The sequence below is a fragment of the Apium graveolens genome, chromosome 3, assembly GCF_009905375.1.
Source record: "Apium graveolens cultivar Ventura chromosome 3, ASM990537v1, whole genome shotgun sequence".
Taxonomy (NCBI): domain Eukaryota; kingdom Viridiplantae; phylum Streptophyta; class Magnoliopsida; order Apiales; family Apiaceae; genus Apium; species Apium graveolens.
In genome coordinates, this window is record NC_133649.1 from 29,543,180 (window position 1) to 29,570,259 (window position 27,080).

General features: G+C 36.0%; 6 protein-coding genes across 7 annotated transcripts; 5 read left to right on the forward strand and 1 right to left on the reverse strand.

The window, feature by feature from the left end:
• On the reverse strand, positions 1–1,096 carry LOC141712038 (uncharacterized). The gene is made up of 2 exons (XM_074514802.1): positions 958–1,096; positions 1–680 (listed from the first exon to the last, which is right to left on the reverse strand). The coding sequence occupies exon 2, from the start codon at positions 668–670 to the stop codon at positions 119–121; it is 552 nt and encodes a 183-aa protein (XP_074370903.1). The 5' UTR covers positions 671–680; positions 958–1,096; the 3' UTR covers positions 1–118.
• Positions 1,097–5,239: 4,143 nt separating this feature from the next.
• LOC141712039 (beta-glucuronosyltransferase GlcAT14B-like) lies at positions 5,240–7,083 on the forward strand. Its single transcript, XM_074514803.1, has 4 exons — positions 5,240–5,828; positions 5,915–5,990; positions 6,088–6,203; positions 6,353–7,083. Exons 1-4 carry the CDS (start codon positions 5,288–5,290, stop codon positions 6,865–6,867), a joined length of 1,248 nt encoding a protein of 415 aa, XP_074370904.1. The 5' UTR covers positions 5,240–5,287; the 3' UTR covers positions 6,868–7,083.
• Positions 7,084–8,571: 1,488 nt separating this feature from the next.
• Positions 8,572–10,255, forward strand: LOC141712042 (glycerol-3-phosphate acyltransferase RAM2-like). Its single transcript, XM_074514807.1, has 2 exons — positions 8,572–9,196; positions 9,304–10,255. Exons 1-2 carry the CDS (start codon positions 8,657–8,659, stop codon positions 10,165–10,167), a joined length of 1,404 nt encoding a protein of 467 aa, XP_074370908.1. The 5' UTR covers positions 8,572–8,656; the 3' UTR covers positions 10,168–10,255.
• Positions 10,256–12,339: 2,084 nt separating this feature from the next.
• LOC141712041 (putative prolyl 4-hydroxylase 7) lies at positions 12,340–16,237 on the forward strand. Of its 2 annotated transcripts, none has more exons than XM_074514806.1 (8): positions 12,340–12,552; positions 12,643–12,732; positions 12,990–13,047; positions 13,250–13,354; positions 14,175–14,232; positions 14,328–14,503; positions 14,615–14,675; positions 15,294–16,237. In XM_074514806.1, coding segments are annotated over exons 1-8 (858 nt in total). In that variant the 5' UTR covers positions 12,340–12,550; the 3' UTR covers positions 15,602–16,237. The 2 variants fall into 2 exon arrangements, with proteins under 2 accessions (XP_074370907.1, XP_074370906.1); XM_074514805.1 differs by having other exon boundaries at positions 12,342–12,535.
• A 372-nt stretch (positions 16,238–16,609) lies between these two features.
• Positions 16,610–19,709, forward strand: LOC141712040 (putative prolyl 4-hydroxylase 6). The gene is made up of 8 exons (XM_074514804.1): positions 16,610–17,160; positions 17,254–17,346; positions 17,454–17,511; positions 17,797–17,904; positions 18,723–18,780; positions 18,875–19,050; positions 19,138–19,198; positions 19,329–19,709. Exons 1-8 carry the CDS (start codon positions 17,000–17,002, stop codon positions 19,637–19,639), a joined length of 1,026 nt encoding a protein of 341 aa, XP_074370905.1. The 5' UTR covers positions 16,610–16,999; the 3' UTR covers positions 19,640–19,709.
• A 519-nt stretch (positions 19,710–20,228) lies between these two features.
• On the forward strand, positions 20,229–24,388 carry LOC141714048 (type I inositol polyphosphate 5-phosphatase 8-like). The gene is made up of 8 exons (XM_074517593.1): positions 20,229–20,540; positions 21,885–21,949; positions 22,039–22,181; positions 22,316–22,396; positions 22,518–22,629; positions 22,709–23,314; positions 23,594–23,857; positions 24,217–24,388. Exons 1-8 carry the CDS (start codon positions 20,229–20,231, stop codon positions 24,386–24,388), a joined length of 1,755 nt encoding a protein of 584 aa, XP_074373694.1.
• The last annotated feature ends 2,692 nt before the right edge of the window (positions 24,389–27,080 follow it).

The following is a 27,080-nucleotide window of genomic DNA, read 5'->3' on the forward strand; positions in this document are numbered from 1 at the left end:
TAAATTTTTTAATATAGGATCATAAAAGATAATCTACAAACAACTTGTACAACAAAAGGATGCAAACATATAAATAATGTCAATGATCAAAGACTAACATTAAAATGGTTTTACATGCTCATGGTTCCACTGCATTACCCAGTGCATAAGAGAAGAGCTCACGAACAGGAGAGTATTCAACTAACCCAATTTCCATTGCATACCCAGAAACCGGCAACTTCAAGTCCCTCAAAACAGTGAATGCCTCAGCCATACGAGTTCTTGACACCTCTTCAGCAACAGGACAATAAGGAATCCACGAATCAGCACGATACTCCTCACCAATTTCAACGCCCTCCTTCTTCATAGCATCACACAACTGCAAATGAAAGTGTAGCAGAGACAAAGAAGGATTTGGCGCAAGAAAAAGCACATTGTTGTCGCTCGGAAGTGCTCCAATCGAACGAAAAGACAAGGGCACAGGTTCTTGCTTAGAAGCGAAATTCTTGACAATGTTTTCAAGCTTCAAGGGTTCAACATAGGAACTAGAAAACAAAGTAATATGAGGCCTTGATTCAATTTCAATAAGCTGAGTACTAATCTGGCGGCGAGCCAACACATTCCAAGCTTTCAAGACTTGGTTTTCGAGGGCCGGGTCAAAGTAAAGCTCAATTGCATAGCCTTGTGACATTGTGCTAAAACTGAACTCCAAAACCAAGAAATACCCTAGTCAATTAACATAAACATGTCCTAATATGCAAAGATAAAGATCCGGGTCGCCCCTTAAGTAACAAATTAACAGAGTAAAACATAAACATAGAGACACAAGTCAAATAATCAAGAAATGATATAACAATGAATAATAAAAACAAGGGTAGAAAACTAGAAACTAATAAACCCAAAATCAATTAGGATGTAATAATATGATAACATAGGTAAATAAAAAGATAGTAGAAACGTAAAAAGGCAAAACCTAACCTCAAGAAACAAGGATGCAACTGCACAAACCCAGTTGGGGAGATTCAGAATAAGGAGTTATCAAGTGGGTGTTTTGTTTGTAGAAACTGAGGTTGTTATTACAACAAAGTACTTTAATTTGCATTTAGTAGAAGTACACAAAGCCCAAATACAGGGAGTAGAAAAGAAAGGGGTCGGGGGAATTTTTTTACTATATTCCAATGATTTTTAGAATCCGGAGAATAATTCGAATACCAACAATTACTGACCAATGTAATAACTGTTGACTCGTGTTCCACAAAAAATTGGGGGTCGGTATTGATTGCCGATTGGAGTTGATCGAAATGATAACGAAAATAATGAAAAACCTAATACAATTAACTTATTTTCTAAATAACTTAATTATAATAATTATAATAAAAAAATAATCAATTGAATACTCAATTATCAATTGAGTATATACCAATTTATATAGAATATTTCATTGTTCGTTGGTATTTTATACTCCCTCCATTTTAAATTGTATGTTACTTAAAAAAATTTGTTTCAATTTATTTCTCCACTTCAACTTTTAATGTTAATTTATTGTTAATTTATGTTTACAAAGTTAATTGTACTCCACCTATCTTTTACTTATATTTTATAAATCAATCTCATTGCACATATATATAGTCAATTAATATAACTAATTTATCAATTTCACTTTTCTTAAACTGTGTGATTTTTTGAAAGTGAATATTTAATTTGAAACGGAGGGAGTATACGAGATACACCGACAGTTGGCTATGTAATATATAATGGCAGTTGGGTACCTTATACGCTAAAATTTGTCAACTTTTCGAAAAATTGCGTTAATTTTAATATAAAAATTGGTTAAATTTGTAACATCACACGTCAATAAGAATAAGAGTTTTTGACACCTTTATAGATACAAGTCAACAACTAATGTGTACCAAATCGCTAGTTTTTCGGACTGACCTATGATGGATTGTTGAGTCCGGTACGCATTCATGTGCGGGTTTGGATGTTATTAATGGTATCAGAGTTCTGTCTCGAGATCCGTATTTGTGTTTGTGGATTCGACGAGGGCGTCGAGTTTATAAGAGGGGATGTTTGTATCATCCCACGTTGATAAGAATAAGAGCGTTTATGATCTTTATAGATACAAATCAACAACTAATATGTACCAAATCGCTAACTTTTTCGGACTGACATGTGGTGGATTGTTGGGTCCAGTTCAGTTGCGGGTTTTGATGTATAAAATTTGTCTTTACCCGATAATAGTATTAATCAAATGTTTTAAATATTATAATAATATTTATTTCATTTCATTAATCATCTTATATAAACTTAAAATATGCATCATTTAAAAATATTAATTTCGGGATTAATCGATCAAATTAGAATTTTTGTAACCTACTAACTCGTGGCAAGAAATATGTATTTATTTAGATTTTTTTAATTCTTAGAAAGTACCAAACTTTTTTAAAAAAATTGATTAAAATTTGAGTGTATTTGACAAAAAAATTATTATTTTTTAGTCAGTTAAACTTCGATAAATTAATACTCGATAAATTAAAAACCGTGATTAATTTATAATTTTTTTGTATTCCCGACTCGGGATCATTAATATAAATTAATAGTTCGCTGGACTTATAAGATAATAACTTTTTATTAATACATATAAGTTCCATGTAATATATAAAATAATAATTTCATCTTATATCAAAATTATATATATATTGAAAGACTTGTTTCAAAATAATACTATAGTGTAATTAATTAATTTTTAAATTGATTTGTTCATGTACTTCTTGTTAGTTAAAATTATTTACATGTTAAAATTACGCAATGTCATTATTACTTTAAAAACATCATTTTGTAAAACGGTTCAAAGCTTAATGCTTAACATTCTTCTTCTTTCTTATATTCCACAACACAAAATGATTTTTTATCATTCAACAATTTTGTCACTACTTTTGCTTCATTTTCGTCTGCATAATTAATAACATTTTCGATATCCATTTCATAATAAAAATCAATAATCTCTTTATAATATATATATATATATATATTCATATATATATGGACCTTTATTTAAGTGAGAAATCGTATATAACCCTTATATCTATCATAAAATTTCATCAAATTTATTGTTAATATAGAATAATAATAATAATAATAATAATAATAACAATAATAATAATAATAATAATAATAATAATAATAATAATAATTCCCGCAAAGGTTGGCTCCCTTAAGAGTGGATAACTATTCTCTTCGTCACAGGTTCGATTACCACGTGAATAGAATTTATGATTATGCCTCATGAGCCACAACGTGTCGCTTAAATGCGGTTTATCTTGGTTCACGTGATTTGCAGGCTATTGTGTGAGCCTGTGAGTTTTACCCAGTGCGCACCCGAAGGTAGTAGTCGCGGGTTTCCTACGATAATAAAAAATAAAAAATAATGTAGAATAATAATTATGTTTAAATTAAATAAAATATTTAACAATTGAAATTTGAAAAAAAATTGATTTTAAATTTGATTTTACTGTCATATAATTTAGGATAAATGTGATTTTATTGTGATTTTACTAGATAACCACCGTAAACTATTTCATAAAATTTCAATAATTTGTTAAATAAAAAAATGTGCAACTTTTTATTTAGTTTGGTAGTTAAAATTTGTAATTATATATGATGAAAAAATGAAATAAATTATGTATTTATATTTTTTAAATAATGGTTATCTACGGATCTCTATCTAATTGAGCCCTCGATGAATTGACAATATATATATATATATATATATATTTTTAAATAAATGTTAAAAAATTAAAAATGATATAGATCGATAAATTAATAAAGAGTTTTTTTGAAAAATACGCAAGGTCAATTTTTTTCCAAAATACTGTCATTTTTAATTTTATTTTACCAAATTAATTTTTTTTACGAAAAACGATTTTCTGCAACTCAATTCAACTAGAGGCAATTTTCGACGAGTTTCGGAACTAGACAAACTCGATTCAACCAGTTGCACGTCTGCTTGATTTTGGTCGTATTTTTGCAAAAAAAAAACCAGAAGATAGTAAAATAACTTAGATAAATGAGTATTTTTAGTAATTTCTTCCTCGATAAACTATTAATATATCAATAAATTAATAAATTATTAATTTATTGATAATTAATATTTTGATTAATTAATTATTTTCTCTTGAGGGATAAGCACAGGTACAATTCTGGAAGTAAAGTCATGTTGAGGAGCAGGATGTGTTGCTCCAGAGATGGGCAGAGGGTTTAGGAGTTGATGAGGCGTTAAGTTAGATTAAGGACAAAGCATATGGGGGTAAGGTGATTGTTTAATCAGACACCCTCACAGTAGTGCAATCTGTTAGAAGCCCGATTTACATGTACGGCTTGTTATTTTGGTGTGTGTTAGTGAGGAATGGAATGTAAGGACCTGCTTAAAGAATTGACTGAGGTTTAGTTATTATTTGTTAAATGATCTGCCAACAGAGTGGCTGATAAACTAGCTAGAGCTTCCTGTCATATTGCTGATCCTGTCTTCGGAAGTGAGGATATCACTCAATAGTGGTCATAAGAGATGATCGGCATTGAGATTCCAGTCGAGATTTTGTTAAAATAAGATTGTTATCTTGCATCATGTACTGGCGAAATCAAACACCATATATACAAGTACATGAATCAGATTTCTATGTGTACCTTGCACAAATTATCATGTTACAGTTATGCTTGCTTCTGGATGCAAAAAGACTGAAAGAAGTAGAATTACAAGTACAGAAAAGCAGAACAACTTTACTTTTAATTGCAGCAAAAAAGTAGGAGTATAACTATAAAAACCTAAAGAAATCAAGTGCATTTATATATAACAAGATCGTTCTGGAAGGAGTACAAGCAGAGCAAGTGTATAGCTCAAAAGGTCAAAATGTAGAAGTGTTACTCCTGCAAATATTTGACTAAATTTCTTTGACTTAATGGCTTTGGATTGTTCACATTCTTAATGCACATGTTAATGCAATACTAGTTCAATTGTTTCTGAAGAAATTGTGGGATAATATTCCTGCCTTGAGTTCATGATTTAATATTGTATTGTTATGTAAACTATAATTTAAGTAAATTAGCATCAACATGAAAATTAAAGTTTTCAACACTTTTTGAGTGAATTACAGCCAAATTAACAAACACTCATGAATTGGTTAGTATTTAACATGACTTACATTAAGATTTCCAGACTAAATGAGATAGATATCTGTGATTATGTAACATCTGATAGTTTACCTGCAACTGTATTCAAGCTTGAAATCACTCTAGTCTTAAAATCATAAAGATGAAGAGACAACCACACACAGCACAACACAAATGGATATTGGCATTAGCCATTGCATGTATTATTCTTACTTTATCCCTTCTCTTCTTGATAACTCTCACTTCCGCCAGCACCATTCTTCTCCTGCCTCTACAACGTTATGCAGCAGCCACTTCCAAGGTCCAGTCAGAGCCAGTCACTCCGCCACCCCCTCCACCTCCGCGCCTAGCTTACCTCATCTCTGGCTCAAAAGGCGACCATAAAATGCTTCGTCGTACACTCCTGGCTCTATACCATCCCTATAATCAGTACGTTGTTCATCTTGATGCTGAATCCTCCCCTGAAGAGCGTTTGGATTTGTTCAATTTTGTAAAAAATTGCTCCACTTTTGTTCAGTTTGGTAATGTACGGATGATCACCAAGGCAAATCTTGTCACCTATAGGGGTTCCACTATGGTAGCTAATACACTTCATGCTGCAGCTGTGTTGTTGAGAGATGCTGGAGAGTGGGATTGGTTTATTAATCTCAGCGCTTCTGACTATCCGCTCGTTACTCAAGATGGTCTGTTTAATGTACTATTCCTTATGTTTGTGATTGTTGATATAGTTGTTGTAACTCTTGTAATGATTTTTGTGGTGAGTGTGCAGATCTTCTTGATGCGTTTTCAGATTTACCGCGAGACTTAAATTTCATTGAGCATACTAGTAAACTTGGGTGGAAAAGGTAAATGATTCTTTTAACGTTTTTTTGTTTATTTTACTCTGATTGTTTTTTTTTGGAATTTGTGTTAATTTCGCGAAAACTGTAATGATTTATGAAGGGAACACCGAGCTAAGCCGGTAATGGTTGATCCAGGGTTGTATATGACGAAAAAGAGTGATGTCTTCTTCACTACAGAACGTCGAGGTGTGCCAACAGCATTCAAGCTCTTTACAGGTGATTATTCGTTAATTGATTCCAACCGTTTCTTGTCTTGATAGTTAAGTATCTTTGTGTAGAAAATGGGGGACTTTGAAATTTACAGAAAGCATCAGGTTGTTTACCTAATTAATTCAGGATATGTTTTTCATGCTTTGTTATTACAGGATCTGCTTGGATGGCACTTTCTCGGCCTTTCATAAACTACTGCATATGGGGATGGGACAATTTGCCCAGAACAATTCTCATGTACTATACAAATTTTGTGTCCTCCCCTGAAAGCTATTTCCAAACTGTCATCTGTAATGCTCCTGAGTTTAGTAATACCACAGTGAACACTGATATGCACTTCATACCGTGGGACAATCCTCCACAGCAGCATCCCAAGCACATTACTGTTGATGACATGAGAGAGATGGTTGCCAGTAATGCACCATTTGCAAGAAAGTTCCACAAAGACGACCCAGTGCTTGATAAGATTGATTCTGAACTCCTGTTTCGTGGTCAAGATATGATAGTTCCTGGTGGATGGTGCTTAGGTAGTCAGAAAAATGGGGCTGATCCCTGTTCTGTTGCAGGGAATATAACACATTTTTTGCCCACCCCTGGAGCAAAGAGACTAAAAACTTTGATTGGATATCTCTTGTCAGATAATAAGTTTCGACCAAGGCAATGTAAATAGCCAAATTCGTTTTGGAAGATGAATTTCTGTTTGGCTATAACCATTAGTGTCAAAGATACATTATGGCTCGAACACTCAGTCAATATTCATTGCACAGAGAAGGATGAATCTGCAAATACCATACATGAAAAAGCTATAGATTCTTTTAAAAAGTTTTGTTGATACCCAGTTGTAAAGATCAGATAAATATTTAAAAAAAGCACAAGGCAAATGTATGTAGAGTTTAAGGGTCTCAAAGAAGTAAAAACAATCTGGTCTATTGTCCCTGCACCAAATATTTTGCAGAATAATTCTGATGCATGTAGCTTCAATCCACAAGAAGACTAATGGTTGGATATTTAGTTAATTTTCTCATCCCCTTTGGTACAATCGACTGAATGTGACCAGAAAAATATAAAGTATAGCAATCAATAAGTCATTGTCTATGAATACTACGTAGTATTCAGAGTCAACTTGCGGACTTATCAAGCAATCACTATAGTCCCTTGTAGCTTTCTCCATCTTTAGTGATTCTGAACAAACTAACCAGGTTGCAACTAATATTTTTCCTTTACTTCAGTTTGCTCACATGATTGAAAATGTCTGCATCTCCACCAACTGATAGTTCCTTTCCCCTGCAATTTTTTTCGTGGTGAGCGTAATAACACGAAACCTACTAGCATCTAACTGGGATTTCAAAAAAGTTGGAACTAACATAATCTGAGAGGGAAATTGTGACAACCGTGTCAAATTTCGAGTCTTTTTTGAAAACGGTCAAATCCTAATTCCGAGTATGAAATGAGACGAAACCTACCAGCCCAAGTGCAATCAATTTGGATAATCCACAAGTCCACGACAAGCCCCTAAAAGAATCATGATTTATTGGTTTACTTGGTAATACTTTGCCTTATAAAGTGAACTGAAGTCTGAAATCTATTTAACGTGGGAGGTGTTACATAAATGTTCCTTAGCATTATTTTTATTTGTAATTTTTTGCATTTTTTTAATATCATAATTCAAAATATGTATTAACATTTGATGATTAACCGCGTACAGTGGCTTCTCCTAATTCTTCCCCTCGACATGAAATTCTAGTTTCGTTCGGAGAGTGTTGAGGGTAGATGACCGAAATTTAGACAGAGGATCAGTAATATGAGCAGACGTATGCATGATGTATCCAGAATCAGGATACTGATTATTTCCCAAGCTGATGGAGACATCAAGTGCAATGAGAATGTGATAGACCGTCACGTTTTAGTAATCATCGATGACACTGATATGTATTATATCTTCTTTACAATCATTCACTATTTCACTCTTCATTATATTATATATTATGGCAGAGCATATGCTTAAATCAATGTTTTTCAACTTAAGAATAGCCGAAGCCTTTGCAGATATAGATTACTATTGCTAATTTTCTCATTTCAATTGATTAAATTAAAATTTAGTTTACAATATTTTATATGTTTCTGCATGGGTTCTTTAGGCTCCAAGGAATATTAATCAACGGTAATTCCAAAGCCAGAAATCGTAGTAAGTACACCAATACAATTAAAAGTAGAAATCGGGGCTACAACTCTTAACTTTTTACTTGGTAGTACTAGTATTTCATCACCAACAACCTTTATTTACAAAATTCCCCCCCCCCCTATATATAGAGTAACAAATAACATCAACTTAATTAACCAACCAGTTAACATACTCTACTAGAATGGACAAGCAACAAGAATGTTCTTCCTCCTTCAACTTTCCAACAATCCATCGGTGTGAATCGATTGGACGCGATAAGCACACGGTGGTGGCAGACATGGACGGGACTTTACTCCGAGGAAGGAGCTCATTTCCATATTTTGCCCTTGTTGCATTTGAAGTTGGTGGAGCTCTGAGACTTCTGTTCTTGTTACTAGCTTCTCCATTAGCTGGACTACTATACTACAACATTTCTGAGTCTGCAGGCATTCAGGTCCTGGTTTTTGCAACTTTCTGTGGCATGAAAGTGTCCGATATAGAGTCTGTTGCACATGCTGTTTTGCCAAAATTTTACTCTGCTGACTTGCATCCCGAATCCTGGCGTGTGTTCTCTTCTTGTGGGACAAGATATGTGTTGACAGCAAATCCAAGGATCATGGTGGAGGGATTCTTAAAGGAATATTTAGGGGCTGATGTTGTACTGGGAACAGAAATCGCAACATTTAGAGGTCGTGCCACAGGTTTTTTGACTAGCCCTGGTGTGCTTGTTGGCAATAACAAGGCTTTGGCCTTGCAAAAGGCTTTTTGTGACACTTCTCCACCAGATATTGGACTTGGCGATCGAAAGACCGATTTCCCCTTCATGAAACTCTGCAAGGTTTGTGTGGTAGTTTGTCTGATTTCTCAGATTGATGCATACAATGTCCTAAATAACATTAGCGAGTAAAAACAACATATTAAATTTAAAATATATTGCAATTGCAGGAAAGTTATGTAGTTCCAGCACGTCCTGAAGTTGAGGCTGTAACACATGACAAGTTACCAAAGCCAGTAATATTTCATGACGGCCGTTTAGTTAAAAAACCAACTCCTCTTACAGCACTCCTCATCCTCCTCTGGCTTCCCGTTGGCTTCATCCTAGCATGCATGAGAATCGCCGCAGGTGCACTCCTCCCGATGCCCCTGGTTTACCATGCTTTCCGGGCCCTTGGGGTCCGTGTCATAATCAAAGGTACTCCACCGCCACCCGCCCAAAATTCCCCCAACCAAACCGGCAACTTATTCATATGTTCGCACAGAACCCTGCTTGACCCTATTTTTCTCTCTGCTGCCCTCGGCCGCCCTATCCCTGCAGTCACTTACTCCCTTTCCAGGCTCTCAGAGATTATTTCACCAATCAAAACCGTCCGTCTTAGCCGTGATCGAGTCACTGATGCTAACATGATCAAGAAACTATTACAAAAGGGTGATCTAGTACTATGTCCAGAAGGGACTACATGTAGAGAACCATTTCTACTTAGATTTTCTGCTTTGTTTGCTGAGTTGACAGACGAACTGGTTCCAGTGGCAATGTCAAATCGAATGAGCATGTTTCATGGAACAACGGCAAGGGGGTGGAAAGGGATGGACCCGTTTTATTTCTTTATGAACCCTAGTCCTGCATATGAGGTTACATTTTTAAACAAGTTGCCCAAGGAACTTACATGCGGCACAGGCCAATCCAGCCATGTTGTTGCCAATTATATACAGAGGACCATCGCTTCAACATTGTCCTATGAGTGCACCAATTTTACAAGGAGGGATAAGTATCGGGCATTGGCCGGGAATGATGGCACGGTTGCTAGATAATCACCCTTGCAGTTTTAATGGTTGTAGAGTATGAAATTTAGTTCTGTAGAAGGTCTGAATGTTTAGATGATAATTACCTTGGATAAAGATGAAGAGAGGAAAAATCATCTTAATTTCTCGATTCTAGTTGATTTCTCTACACGTCATAAACTTGCAGTCTGTCTGATCAAACATAATCTCATCTAATAAATAACAAGATAGTAGATATCTGCTAAACATAAACTTGTACAAATATCTGATTTAACCTTCACAATTTGATAATCATCTTCACCTTGCTTAGAATCCTTCTTGGAACATTTTGAGTCTTTTTAAAACTTGCATTATGTAACAGACAGATTGTAGTCTTCTTTTTTTGCTAAATAGACAGAGTGTAGTTACCCCGTACTTGCACTGTGTGGCTCTAGCATTTTCCTAACAAGAAACACTAAAATACAAAAGCACCCTGGCAAAGAAATAATTAACGTTTTATATACGGGCCACTTCCCTGGGTTGGGGTGAACATTTTGAATGTAAAGATTTCCTGGATTCAGAGCGTTCGGCAACCAGGCAAAACATGGTGCACTGACACTTACAGAACGGTGTCGTTCCCCTGGAAAGACTGGAATTAACCTCGTCAGAACCAGTAGAACTGCCAGGAATCGTAGCATAGCTAATTTGCAACTTTTCTAGTTCAAAGAAGAAATCTCTGAGCTTTGTTTCTCAACAGTTCAGCTTGGTCCCCAGCTCTGTACTCCAGTAGCCAGTAGCCACCAACCTCCCTCATGCCAACAGCTCCAGCCAAGCTTCTAACACTGTCAGTAAATCCATAAGAGCTAACTTGTTCATGCTTAGGAAAATTAAAAAACATAGCAGTTTAGGAATGATTAGCTTATTGAACTAAATTACATATTGATAATGCTCCTTACACTCTACCGAAACAACCCTCTTCCGTTGATATTTTGACGGAGACGTGGTGTAGCTGTTGGTGGGAAATCCGCAAAACAATGCCCAATCTGGGGTGATAGCCGTCAAGCATCTCCGATGTGAGAGTAAATAACTTGTGGTGGAAAATAACGAGAAAAAATAATTGAAAAATAAATGTTTAGTGTTTGAGAGTTATTATATTAGAGTGATATGAATGCGAAACTGGTGAGAGTAAATGTGAGAATGAGAGTGTGTGAGAATTAGAGTCCTCCATTTGTGCAACTTACATTGATATTTATAATGTTTGTCGTTAACTCCTGGTCCAGAGGTTCGCCTCTTCTTGGTGATAGTGGTGACATGATGACATATTAACTACTTTTATGAAAGTTTTGAGGAGGGTATGATTGATCTGTGAGGTAAAATATTATCTTATTTTATATTTATTAGTCAACTTTGTAAATATGATAGATTTGCCAACTTGGGGCATGATTTGATATGGAAGATAAAATAGAGAACTTAAAGAAGGTATTATCATATATTTGACCAAATTAAACCTCAAAGGTTTGGACCTTAATATAAAAAAAACTATTTACAAAAGATTTTTCAATTAAAGGATTTACATTGCTAATTCAAACAGAATTTATCAAATATATTTTTCAAAACATATAATTCAATTTGCTAGTAGTCATTAAAACATCAGTTTTCAACAAAACACTAATCAACAGTTTACTCAATATGTTAATTAAAACATTTTATATGTCACTGCTAACCACTAACCGTTTATTGTCAAATTCTCTAACTTACTAATAAAAACTATCAAGGATAACAACAGTCGACAATTCAATTTTGTAAAATACATTGTTTGAAGTTTTAAACAAATAAATTTATGTCCAAAAAATAAATTTTGGATCCGTCAGATTCATTTCGATATTTCAAAATAAAAAGAAATAATCATAAAAACTGTAGTCATATATATTTTACAATCAGATATCGTAAAAGAAAATTATAAAAAAGTATAACCTTTTTAGAATTAGAATAAATGAACTAAGATGTAAATAAAGAAATAGATCTAATCGTGTAGAATGGAATGGGGGGTTAAACCGGGGGTTGGAGAAAAGAACATACTGAAAATTGGTGGCAAAACCACGTACTGAAAACCAATGAGCGGCACTTTGGTTGCAACTTAATGTAAGTTATGAACTAAAACAGTGTCCTGTTTTTGCACACATTTACACCATCTTCATGTTGTCAACTCCATTTACTTGACACATTTTCTATATATGTACAACTTATATCTCTCTCCTCACCAATTCACTCAACCTTCTATCAACTAAACCAGGCATTATATATTTTTCATTTACATGGATTTTCATCATCTTTTTCGCCTGTTTTCTTTAATTTTCTTCATCACTTCCACTAATTATACTTCACATTCAGCTCTGCACTCCTATGGACAAAAAATGATGTACACAAATTATCTATGTACCGAAAATATTATATATATTTTGTTTGGGTTTTATGTCATGTAATATAAAGTATCTGAATGCATGTCTATCTTGTTTGATCTTTCAGGCAAAGAGGGTCGGTGCTTAAATTAACAACTCATGCTGCTGCTTCTGTTTTTGATCCTACCAGAGTTACCCAACTTTCCTGGCGACCCAGGTCTCTCTCTCTCTCTCTCTCTCTCTAATAATTTATGATTTTACATATTATTGTACTCATCATATGAGTTAAGCATTTTGTTACTTTTAGTGTTTTGTTGAGTTGTTATTGATATATTATTTTTGGTAAGTTCTTGATTATTTTTTTAAAATGAAATCAAATGGGACTGCTTTGGTTAGGAAAATTGAGTTGCAAATTTTGGGTGTTCTTTTATTGATCTGTTGGCCCTTACGCTGTTTGGAATTGTAAATGTACAGGGCGTTTATATACAGAAATTTTTTAACAGATGAGGAGTGTGATCATCTTATTGCTTTGGTGAGCTTTTCTACCCTATCATGATTTTTTATTTTCTTAAAAATATTTTTAAATTGAAATGCTGATGTAAAGAAAGACTGCACTTGTAATTTTTCCTTAAGCCTCTATATGTATAATGTGGCCTCTTGACAGCAAAATGAGATGATGGAGATTTTGATGATTTGTTAATCTTTTTTGCTTTCTGTTTTTTCTTTCAAATTAGGCAAATGATAAGCTCGAAAAGTCCATGGTTGCTGACGATGAAACGGGTAAGAGTATAGAGAGTGAGGTCCGGACTAGCTCTGGCATGTTTCTAAACAAAGCACAGGTCAGTTGCTTCTGCGCATATATACACTAAAACACAATTCACTCTTAGTATGTTAAGATGATCTTTTTTCGCAATTCCTTCTAGGGTGTGTATTTGTGGGAGGCTTTGCTTGTGAGCATAGTTTGTTTGAGTATATGTTACTGTAGGCAGTAGCTGTATAAGGAAATTTTGTTGACCATGATGCCGTTTGGAGTGTCATAGCTCTACAATTGAATGGATGCTTTAATAAAATAATCTGTTGGTTGATTTTAGATCTTTTAAACTTTGTTTTGTACACCAATACTAAGTCATTCTTTAATTTGTGGTGTTTTGGAAACTGGCACTTGATTTTGTTTGGCAATTTTGGTTTTCACATAAATTTCATAAAATTATTTGAGCAAACTGCTAGAGTAAGATATATGCTTTACTTTTTTTCTTTCAGAACTTGAGGTACTATATCAGATATCATTTCATTGTGTGGCACAAGCTGGTTTTGAGACTAGTTGTTTCCTTAGGTTTCGGGGGAAACAAAAGTCTATCGTAATATAAAAGAAACCATTCCAACACTCTCAAGTTCTCAACTAACTGTTTTGCATTGCATCATCATAGGATTAAAGCTATCCAGTCTTAAGTTATAAACTAATTTACCATCCTTCTAATGGTATAACTTTTAATTGTATAGTGTCAAAGCTAGTTAGATGTGATTTGATCTAATATTTATTAGTGTCGTTGACAATATTGTTAACCTCTTCCCTACTTGAGATATATTACAATTTGAGTGTTAGGATTTTACAAGCAGAAACGTAATCTTAAGACTAACAAATTTTGCTTTTTTTTGAAGGATGAAGTGGTTGCTTCCATTGAGTTTAGAATTGCTGCCTGGACATTTCTTCCTCCAGGTAAATTGGTCTCGGCATATCAATTGATGGCCTCGTGATTTATTGGATGGGAAAATGAAAGTTGTTCAGTCTCTAATCGTAATGTTCTTAACTAGAAAATGGGGAGTCTATTCAAGTTCTGCATTATGAGCATGGTCAAAAGTATGAACCACATTTTGATTATTTTCACGACAAGGTCAATCAAGAATTGGGTGGCCACAGGGTTGCAACAGTGCTTATGTATCTATCTAATGTCGATAAAGGTGGAGAAACAGTTTTTCCAAACTCGGAGGTATTTTCTTTTGTTAAAACGTCTGTCTTTCATCTTTATTTTGTTGTTTTAACTTTTTGGTTCTGTTCCTGCAAGAGTAGGGAGCTAATTTCAACATTTACATTTTTACAGGAAGAAGACTCTCAGCCAAAGACAGATGACATGTCTGATTGCGCGAAAAAAGGTTACTCGGGTAAGAAATTAAGAAAATGATTGTTTTAAGATTTCACCCGATCTGAATGCAATTTATCATATTGACTTCAGAAGAAAGCCTCCTTGAATAGTAGAATTGTAATCTGAATTATGTTATTTAAACTTTGATGCTTCACGGGGTTTATAATAAGAGAGTGACGGAGACTAATGAAAGGACCATGGGAAGTCTTTAAGGAACACCAGCTACAAAAGAAATGCTCAGAAGTCCCATGATCGAAGTAGACAACTTCATAAACAAATGCTAGACATTTAACGGTTTTGTGCAGGATTAATCAAATCATTTATTTTTTTCCTCTGAAGTAGTTTATGTTGCCGGAAAGAATTGTTCCTAACTGATTATTATTTTAATCATTAAATCTGAGTTTAATAATTTGTATTTTATAACTATAATTGGTGTCCGTTAAATACAGGGTTTTGAATATTTTGTTCCTATGATTTTCTCTATGGACTAGAAAAAGTTGAACAAATGTTTTCTATCTCAGTGTATGTGCTCTTGATGGTTTTCTACAGGTGTCCGTTCTTTATATTGTTTGAGGTGGTACTACATGTGACTAAATGTCTTTGTTGTTCTAATATATGTGATATGCTATAATCTCAGTGAAACCTAGGAAGGGAGATGCTTTGCTCTTCTATAGTCTTCATCCTGATGCAACTACTGATCCACTGAGCTTGCATGGGAGCTGCCCTGTGATTGAGGGGGAAAAGTGGTCTGCAACCAAATGGATTCATGTGAGGTCTTTTGAGAAAGTAATGAAGAACAAACCAAGTGGAGACTGCTCTGATGACAATGAGAACTGTGCCCAGTGGGCTGCTGCAGGTGAATGTAAAAAAAATCCTCTTTATATGGTTGGCTCTAAGAACAAGCTTGGATTTTGTAGGAAGAGTTGCAAGGTGTGCTCTTCTTAGGAATCCTCTACCAATATATTTGCAGCTTAACCGCCTTTTCTGTTTAATGAAAAAAAAATAGTTCTCGGAGTACAGTTGTAGGTGCAACTCAAGTAAGAAGGAATAGATTTAGAAGAAAAAAAGAAAAGGGGGGGGAGGGGGGTTGTCGTGTTTGGAAATCGTTTGGGGTATACAAAGTCACAGATGTTAAATGAATTTACATAATATAGTAAAAATTTCGATAGATTTTGTATTAGTCATGTTTCATGTACATGTTATTTGATTCTCTTCTTCCAAAAACTAGTTTCCAAAGCCTCAATGGCCCTGGTCCCTAGAGAGGAGAGGTTTAATGATCTTCCAAATTACAGGGACATTAAAAGGAAAAATATTGTTATTGTATGAAATGAAGTTGGTTTGAAGCAATATCAGGCAAATTTGGATATGGATCGGAATAAATTCAGGTTGTCAAATTACTTCAATTGTATGAATTTGAGCTCCATGAGTTAGGGTGAAACCGGAGAGTGGTAAGGGCATGCAGTGACATGTAAAATGAAAAATACTTGTAAGATATGTAGATTGGAGATGAAAGGGGAAAAATGACAGAATTTTATAATAAATTGTATAAGTTGATAAGTAGCAGGTTCTATTCTCTCCTTATTTGTATTTTGTTATCCCTTTTAGGACTCTGTTAGCAAGAAAACAAAGGGTCATTTCTTCAAAGCAAAAAAGAAAAGGAAAGGTTTACCCCTATAAAAAGTATCCTGACCAAAATGAGTACATGTTAAGAATAAATTGAATACGCTTAATGAAGCAAAATTTTATGCTCGAATAGGAATGAAACTGACAAGTACCAAAATATTTTTTTAAATTTCACATCTTATTGCTCAACTAAGAAAAAGAACAAGGATGCCTGAATTCTGAAGCCATTGCATCCAGCTCCAAGTACTATGTTTAGAAACACTTGAGATCCTATCTACTCACTGAATTCTCTTCGCGTTTGCGTAGCATGCTGATTGAATGAACTGCACTCTTTGTGCCTGTCTTCTAACTAACCTGATATTTAGGCAATGCATGTATGTTGTATGACTGATATTGGATACACTTGAAATCTAACCAGCTCTTGTCATCATGTACATACAGAATTCTTATATTGTGTTTCGGCCAGGTCAGAGACCAGGTAAGTCGTACCATAGCCACGTGTCGTCAGAAGCTGCTTAAATATAAATCACAAGAAATTCATAGAGCCTAGCTGTAAAGTATGTAACTGCTCCGACTTAAAGTCACTTTGTTCTGTAGCTCAAAAAGGAATGTGTGCTGAATAAGAAGGAAGATACTCGTGTGTAAACTTGGTTCATAGTTCAAATCAAAGATTGGATCAAATAGATCTTCCATTTTACATTTTTAATGTTTCTACCTTAAATGGAAGATCATAAAGTTTTTCTCTTCTTATTTCTGTTACTAATTTCTGTGCTGTTTCTTTTCTCCACTCTGTTTTCATTTTCTGCTGCTTTTCGCTTCTTCTCTAATTCAGCTTGGACATGGAATCACCCTTATCATATTACCACTGCTAACAATAATATGTTAACTTCTCACTAACTCTTTTTCTCTTAATTTTTTCTTTAATACTGTCTTACATATTTGGTTCATGAGTTGCTTTTAAACTTTTGTTTCAGACAAAGAGGATCAGTGCTAAAGTTAACTACTGGAGTCGATTCAGTGGCTACTTTTGATCCTACAAGAGTCTCCCAGATTTCTTGGCAACCCAGGTCACTCCACATTTTCATCTCTTACAAAATTTCTGCTGTTACTTTAAAATTGCATATGTTTCTGCCTTGTTTTAATTTGTATATGTGACTGGAGATTATATACACAGGCTATTTTCGTACAGTAAGTTTCTAACAGATGAAGAGTGTGATCATCTCATCAATCTGGTAAAGCCTAATGTTGCATGCACCACCTGTTGTTTCTTTTATCTCCACATTAACCTAGTTCTTTATCCTTTTTACATCAGTATTTAATTTATATTAAGGCTATGTGAGAATCAAACTCTAGACCTCTTCTAACACTAGGCGCACCTTTGCCACCATCCCGATACTGGCATGTGCACTGAACATTCTTACTATATGTATCATATTAACATTGTTAATTGAAAATATACATTTGTGCTAGTTATTTCCATAACAGTGCAGATTTAATTCTTTTTAATCACTAATAAGGCCAAGGCCGGGAGCCTGGAAAAATCAATGGTTGTCGATGACGAAACTGGTGATGGTGTGCCAAGTGATGTCCGAACAAGCTCTGGCATGTTTCTTGACACAGCACATGTATGGTCCATTAACTAACTTCTCTCCCTTTCTTTCTTTCATGTTCTAAATAGTTGACAAACTTTCTCTGTTTCATTTCCTGAATAGTAAACAGAATCATAAGTATTAAAAACGTTAATTAGTTGTAGTTGACTAGCCAAAGAATGTTTGATTAACACCTTACTGGTATAAAGATGTTTCTGCTTTTCACATACATGCAGTTTTTATAGCAGTGACCAACTGAGCAAATTTGTTTATTATGTCTGAAACATGTATACATCTTTTAAAGTTTAAGAGACATTAGTGAGAATCCTGCATTCAAATATCAGAATTTATGAATAAGCCACAGAAAACATCAAGTTTTTAAATTTACAAGTGCTTGAAATTTTGTTCCACGATGAACACATCAGTAGTATTAAAGCGACGGTGTCACCTTGCAGCTTCATTTGAAATCATAAGAAAGGCTTTCAGTAATTAACAAAGTTGATGAAAGAGTTAGGACGCCAGCTGCGACGGAGCCAGAAATTTTTAGTTGCGGGGATAAGATGGAATAAAAAATTTTATGCGGATATAAATTTTTAATTTTTTGACGTAGTGGGGGCTAAATTTTTTTAGTAAGGTACTCCTATGTAATTTTTTGTTCTCTAGCAGGGTTTTAGAACGTACTACCCCATACTTAGCTCTATCACATTCCCTCAATTTGACTTTGCATGATATTAAATCTCAATAATTATAAATCGGTTTTTCTGAGAATGTTGTTTGTCTGTGAGTGTGTGCCCTCACCGCACCTGTTTATTTGAAACTGTAAACTTACCAGTGTCCTTATTTCACCCTCAAAGGATGAAGTAGTTGCCGGCATTGAAAAAAGGATCGCTGCTTGGACATTTCTTCCTATGGGTGACTGGCGTTAACATTTTTGTTTATGGTTTCTTTTCTTTCTATGGTAGAATCTGAATTCTAATTCTAAACTTAAAAATGATGTTGTCTCCAGAAAATGGGGAGCAGCTTCAAATACTTCATTACGAAAACGGCCAAAAGTATGAGCCTCATGCTGATTTTTTTGTTGACGACTTCAATTTACAAGCTGGTGGTAACCGAGTGGCAACAGTGCTCATGTATTTGTCTAATGTTGACAAGGGAGGGGAAACAATATTTCCAGTATTGGAGGTACATTCTAACTTTTTCCAGGTAATGCATTGATTAACATGTTTCTCTACGACTACCGGATAACATCATTTTTTATCCTTTCTGCAGGCAAAAAAAGTTCAGCCAAAAGATGATACTTGGTCTGATTGTGCTAAAACTGATTATGGAGGTAACTAGTTTTAGAATCTCAAATCAGAGTTTCGCTAACAATTTTTGAAAATCTTTATCAGTAGGCATTAGATGTGCATTACGCTGATAGTGGTATAGACCATATATTGATAGAATATACTTAATTGCAGTGAAACCAAAGAAGGGCGACGCATTGCTGTTTTATAATCTGCATATAAATTTAACAGTTGACCCCATGAGCTTCCACGGCAGCTGTCCAGTGGTTGAAGGTGAAAAATGGTCGGCAACAAAGTGGATACACGAAAAGCCTTATTACATAGAATCAGCGGAGAAGGTAAGTTGGAGTAAGTGCGCTGATGAAGATGATGACTGTGCTTTGTGGGCTAAGGAGGGTGAATGCGAAAAAAATCCAATATATATGGTGGGTACGGAGGATCATCCTGGAGCTTGCACTAAAAGCTGTAATGCTTGCTCCGCATAGATTAAATATGGATTATACAACTGTTACAATATCTTTTTTTTCATAATCATAGCGTACAATCTCAAATCTCTTACAATTTGGTTGATAAATTAGCAGTATAGGCCTCGTTTGTTTCGATGTAACCCGACTACGTAACTTAGAGTTCCTTGGATTCGAAATGAGTTGCAGTATTTGGTAGTATTTGGTTTGATGTATTTTAAATTGGGTAAGGGAACTTCAATTTTCATGGTTTTTGTAGTTAACCCAGTATAGGGGAAGTTAGTTATTAAGCTCAACCAGGGTCATCACAAGTTACGTAGCTATTAAATATAAAAACATTAATTATTTACGAAACAAACTAGGCCCGGCCAACCTAATAATAGAAAAAAAAACATTCTATATTAAATTATTAGCATACAGTTGAATCCAGAACTTTGAGATAACTAAGCCTAAAAACATGGGCAATGAAAAGACCTGCAATACCAAACAATCTTGTATTGTTGCAAGTTCTGTTCTTCTGTCTTTTTTTGTTTCTCTTTCCTTCAAAATTTTATTAACAATGAAGAAAGACACAGGGAAGAACAAGTTAACTTGATAGCTAGTTTTGGATATGGCTATGAACCATACATTGCAGAGGTCGGCATATTCGTTCCGGAGACAGGGCTCCTCTGGTCGCATTTGGGACGACAGTTATTTATCCAAGTCATGCGAGCTACTAACTCCTCGGAAAGTCCATGATACCAGATTTAGCTCGGAGCTTAGGAAGACGAAAATCCAAGATAGCAGATTTAGCCGTGAATCTTCTGTGTCGATGCAGCAGCCACAACCTTCTATCCCATTGCGTTCAGCCCCCTCGAGGAAGCAAAGGGTTCAGAGGGCGAGGCCTGGGACGTTTGAATGCCTTGCATGTTTTAGGCGACGTGTGAGCTAGCCTGCCTCCACATGCCTTGTTTCAGATTCTTTTGCATTTTGTTTTTTACATTTTCCTGCGCAAGGCATGGTTTCTTCCAATCCGGAATGCATTGTATATTATGGATGATACCTAATTAGGCTGTATGTACTTACTTTTCCATTCAAATCTTCGAACATTTGCTCTTCCGATTCTGGAACCAATAAATATTTTTCTTGTTTATGTGTATACGATTCTCAATGTCGTCTAAAATGCCATACTCAGTGTCTTATTTACTTTCTATACATTATTCTACGCCTCAAAGGACTTCACACTAAAGACTTGTTACCAGAAAAATAATACAAAAAATGATGTTACACTCTCTTGTTTTCTTCTGATTCATCAATTTGAAGACAGAGATGATTAACTGGATTTTTAATATATTCATTATTCAAGTCTTACAATGTGTTGTTAAAGCCTTGCGCTAAACTTTCAAATCTTACTTTGTGCTACTGTAAGGGGGTTATAGTTAAAGGTTATTGTAACACCCCAATTCCGCATACACATGCCGGATGGGAAATACGCAGGAAAATTTAAGAACTAAATACCGTAAGGGATTATAGTTTAAGGTTATTGTAACACCCACAGTTCCGCATACACATTCCCCGTGGCGGACGTAGAAAACCAGCTGAACTAAGAAGACAACATGTTGAATACTAACACTACAAGAATTATATTTTGAATCTTAAGGGGGGCCCGGGACCCTTCTGGATCCCTAGATCCGCCACTGCACATGCCGGATGGAAAATATGCGGGCAAATTTAAGAACAAAAACACATTAACAATTGCAGTGATAAAGTGTAGCAACTAGCAACTCTGTATTGATTGGAATGGAGAAACCGAAACAGAGGCCTGTCTAGTTCAGAAGCACACAATTAGTAAATGATACCATCCATCCAGTAACTTTGTTGATCTAGTATTCTACTTGCTTATCTACAAAATACTACAAAAAATAGTTATGGTTAGTCGATTATTAGTAATTTCACTTTGTATTCATTGATAAAGCTACACAGGATGTGTACTTCTTCATTTCTCATTATTTTGAGCATAATTCTAGCCCCATATGCACACCTTAAAAATTAAACAAACACTTATTGAAAACGAATCAACTATTTTATTTTAAGTTCACCAGGAGGACAGTTAAATACTACCAGTTGCTTCATCCAAATATAAAAATACAACTTTCACAATGTTGCAATGGTAATAATACTGTAAACAACATAATGAAATTTGACCTTTGCTGTACTTCTCGTATTACTGCTCGTTATTATCGTCCCAACCGCGATTTATTCGAGCTTCTCCTGTCTTTTACTGCAGGCTCTTCTCTTTGGCATGAAACAGACAGATGATGACACCCACATTCCATCACAATCCGTCACATTGTTAGTAATGGTGTTACAAATTAAGTACCATCTTTTTTATTACATAATGTGCAATTATATTTTAATCCTGTATGCTTCACTTTCTACAGGAAAGCTGTTCCTATTGTGAACACTGAAACACATTACAGATTCATGACTGAAACTAGATCAACACAGAGAACTCGCAGGTTTGGCAGGTGGTCTAAACGGAAGCACAAGAGAACCAACTCACAAAATAAAAATGACGTCCCAGGTTTCCGATTGAAGCATTCTTATTGTCATAGTTATCACAATCCCTCCCCCTCATTCCCATTTCACTAATTTTCTTGCCCTCCTTCCCCGTCATTATCATTTTCTAGTCGATGTCGTTTGATAAGCTATTCACAGGTCAGGTTGCAGACGAAGACATAGATGAAGAGGATTATGTGTCCAGTGACATCCAATATTGCAGGTCAAGTGACGAGGTTCCAAGCATTTCTACGAAATCATTAAGGTGTGGTTCCTCTGCATATATTTGCTAGATTTTTCGATTATGAGAAATGAGTATTATACACCGCATCATAAGTATTGATCGAATTTTCTCTGTCCAGTGTGTTTCTGGGTACTTGGAATGTCGCGGGAAGATCTCCGGTTGAGAGTTTGGCAGTAGATTTGGATAAATGGTTAAATATCAAGGAGGGTGTTGACATATATGTCCTTGGGTAAGTCAAAAAATCTAATTCATATATTCATATTTCTCCAAGTGTTGCTGTTCAAGAAGCAAAAATCTATTCTTCGCAGATTTCAAGAAATTGTTCCCCTAATCGCCAGAACAGTAATTGGAGTGGAAGACCTAACAGAATGTCAAAAATGGAACCTGCTTATCGGGCAAGCTCTTAATGCCAAGTTTGATTTCTTTCGTGATACCCTTAAGTTGAAACCAATGGATAGCGAAAGTTATCAATATATGAGAGTGTCAGAACGTGAGCAAAAAGTCTCTACTAAATGTGGAACAATAACCCCTATGGCAGGGCAGCAAAATACACAATACGAATATCTAAATCAGAGTAGTAGTTACATGCTCATTGCAAGCAAGAAGATGGTGGGGGTGTTTGTAAGTGTGTGGATGAAGAAGACTGTTGTTGAGAGTTACCACATTAGTGTTAGAGTTAGTTCTGTAGCTTGCGGGATCATGGGTTATTTGGGGAACAAAGGTTCAGTTTCAGTCAGCATATCAATTGAAGGAACTACATTTTGTTTCACTGCTGCACACTTGGCTTCAGGTGAGAAGAAGGGTGATGAAGTAAGAAGGAATCACCAAGTGTCTGAGATTTTCAGACGAACGACTTTCACTAGACTCGCTCAGAATGTCGACGAACATCATCCACTCACCATCTTAGGCCACGAGTAAGTGTGCAGTAGAACTTATAGAAGTCTCAAACTGATAATTAATAAATTTTAAACAATCAGAATTCTTGTGATCCTGTGTGACTAAAAACTGTCCAAATTATTACCCTTTGCAACCTGAAAATAGTTAGTTTGTAAGGGACAGCCCTTTAAGCTGATCATATGAGCTTAAATTAAGTTTAAAGAGGGCAAAATTTGCAGGTTTGCAACAAAGTGATTGCAGTAGATTACATGTAAATTTTAACATCTAACATCGTGAAATGTGGTGTTGTATGACAGTCGGATATTCTGGTTTGGGGATCTAAACTACAGGCTATACTCAAAAGATAACTTAGCCAGGCAACTCATAAAAGAGCAAGACTGGGCAGCACTGCAAGAGTTTGATCAGCTACAGCAGGAACTAGAAGACGGTGGAGTGTTTGAAGGTTGGAAGGAGGGAAATATCGAATTTGCACCTACATATAAATATTCAAAAATAAATAGCAATCACTACTCAGGAGGCACCGGAAGTAGAAGAAGAGAGAAGAAGCGTACTCCAGCATGGTACTGGTCAATATGAACTAGGTCTTTGCTTTTGATTTTTTTCCTTTATTATTTGTGTTTGGGGTGGGGGGGCGTTACATATGGTCAATCACAGAAATTTAAATACTTAACACATGCCTCCACCGAGAGTGGCTAAAGCCTAGCAGAAATGAGATAGGTCTTTCGTGGTAAGGTTATTAATAAATCACGTATACCTAGCACAATTGGTATTTCCCTTAATTTGCTTACAGGGCAGATATTGGGAGAAGTTGCAACTCGGCTTTCTAAGCTAGTAATCTTAAAAAAAATAGAATGATGCTTTCTAATTGCAGGTAAATCAAAATAAAATCATGAACTGAGGCAATTGTTCATGCAAGCAGGTGTGACAGGATTCTGTGGTACGGAAAGGGGGTGAAACAACTTTCTTACTTTCGCAGTGAGAGCAAGTTCTCAGATCATCGACCTGTGTCTGCTATTTTCACTACGTATATAGTTCTCAAATCTGCCAATCCGAGGCTTACATTTGTTCCAAGCAAATATATGTCCATATAATAATGTAAGAACATCTACATACCTTGTGCTTAGTCCTGGTCTACACTTATATAAAACTTGCTATTGTTAGTGTTCCTAAAACAATGTATTGCAGGGAGAGAAACACATCTACCAAGACCAAGAAGCCTAGCAGTTGCAACCCTTCAAGGCCTTAATACTAATCCTTTCTAACCAAATACGAAAAACAAACACACATATTTTACCATTGGCATGCTCCACTAGTCAAGATATCTTAAAGATATAACTGAATAAAATTTATTCATGTTATCTACAACTGCTACGTTAAATGCACAATATAGGAAGAAAATTTGTCTTGTTGTTCTATACTTTTATGTACACATGGTTCAATTGCAGTGCAGTTAAGGTTATGCTTATGATACATATGCCTAAAACTAAAGAAACTGAGAGCTTTTACATACTTTGAGACAAAAAAAACATATTATAAACTACAGCACATTGTGTCTCTACCAAAACTGGGACATAAGCACCAACTAATTCATTCCTCAAAAAATACTTACGATTTCATAGTACATGTAGCTCCCGCAAAGACTAGTCCTGAACTTCTAACTGCATATAGCTCCTAAAAGGACTAGTCCTGTACTCCTATCTCAGTCCAGTCTCGTACACTCCAGTCCTGACTGACCCAATCCCGAAATCTCAATCTTGGGAAATCCCAGCACGTGAGGCACTTGCCTAATCACATGACAGGGACAACTGTCACCTATCAATCATGGGAATAATTAGGGCACGTGTCTAGTCCCGCACTGACACGTGTAAATCATTCACTCGAACCAGGTGTCCCCCGCTCCCAGAACCGATGGATGCGATTTAAAGGTACCAACCCTAAAACCCTATCCCTGGGCTATAAATAACCCAAGAAGGTAAGGTTTTGGGGTTAATCACCCTCTCACACTCATATACACACACAACCACCTTGCATTCATATCTATCTTCATCTTCCCCAAAAGCGAGTTCTTACTTTCACACCGGAGGCGCCGCGAGACCCAAACCCCCCTGCCGGTGTTGTTTTGTAGGAACCCCGCCACTTTACACCACCATCACGGCGAAGGATCCAGACACGGCGTCGAAGGAGCGGCCCCGCCACAAGGAGTTATCATTTGACGCTAGAAGGAGGGGCTCTCCATCCTTGGGTCTCGGTGCCCCTAGATTCACTTTCATCAACAAGCTCTTGAAAGAGTCCATTTATTTAACTTGTAAGAACCCAAGAAACCAAACTCTTCCATAAACATGAATGTTGTTTATTTAAGCCACGCTTGTGTGTGCTCGTTATTTTAGGCCACATTTGTGTGAGCCCTGTTTTGTCGATTTAAGCCACATTTGTATGTGCTATTGTTAGCTTTGATTATTTTAGAACCCTGATTTTGCTCTAGTTTGAATATTTCCTTTGTGTTCTAAAACCCCGCTACACTTTTGTTACCACATTGCTGAGTAGTCCCAGAAGATTGTTTAAACTAGTCCCAGAAAGCTGTTTATTACTACTTGTCATTGTTTGGGATAGTTTTTGTGATTTTCGTAAAGCAGCCTTAGATCCATATTGTAAGTTGGAGATTTTTGTTAGTTGTTGTTGGTATTTTTGAGAAATGGCAAGACCAGAAAAACATACTTCTGGGAGATCATCTGTTAGCACTCAGGTCCAGGAGCCGGACCACTCTCGGGTCCTCGATCCAGGAGCCGAAGCGTTCCAGGAGCAACCATTGCAACACACTCCCGTCATGGAGAGGATTGTAAACACCAGGGACGCCAGAAGCCTTATTGAGCTGAACCAATACAAATACACTAATGTCCCAGTGGCCGAGGAGCACATGGTCAACCTTACAAGTGATGAACTGGCAGAAGCAATCAGGCTATACAGGCAGGAGCAAACCCGGCTCCAGGATGAAGCCGAACTTGAGGAAGAACTGGAGGAGTCCGGGGACTCCCAGTAATCTAAGACATCTGTCTTTGATCGAATTGGAGCTAAGGGAAAGAAAAGCAAAAAGGAACAAGATAATAAGAAAGAAGCAGAAGCCGCTAAGTAGAAAAGGTTGGAAGAGATGCGGGAGCAAATCAGGAAAGAGGAAGAAGCAAAGCTCGAGCTAAAAATCCAAAAAAGAATGCAGTTGGAAGAAGAAAAGCTACTGCCCAAGTCTAGGACCAAGAGAACCCGGAGAGATCCTACTCCGGAGCTGATTTCTAATGATAAAGAAGAGGAAAAGAAGAAAGATCTGAAAGATATGATCTATGAATTGCAAAGAAAGATGGACAGAGACTCATGAGTAGAAATTGGAGAAACATTAACTCCTTTCAGCCACTCCTTGGAGGCTATTCCCCGGCAGCGGTTTGACTCATTTGATGGTCTAGGAGACCCGGAGGAGCACCTAAACTACTTTGAGCAGATCGCACAAATATATTACTACAATGACTTGATGAAATCAAGGTTCTTCGCATCAACTCTTAAGGGAGGGGCCCAGAGATGGTTCAACAGGATCCCCTCCCACAACATCCATAGTTGGAAGGAGTTCCGCGCTTCTTTTCTCCAGAGATTTCGAGCAAACAAAACGCACGAAATGCATATGTGTCACCTGGAGACAATCCGACAGCATGACAGTGAGTCTCTCTCTGCATATATGAGCTGGTTCCATGAAGCAATCAACAAAGTCTCGAGCCTAGATGAGCGCGAAGCTTTGAGCAT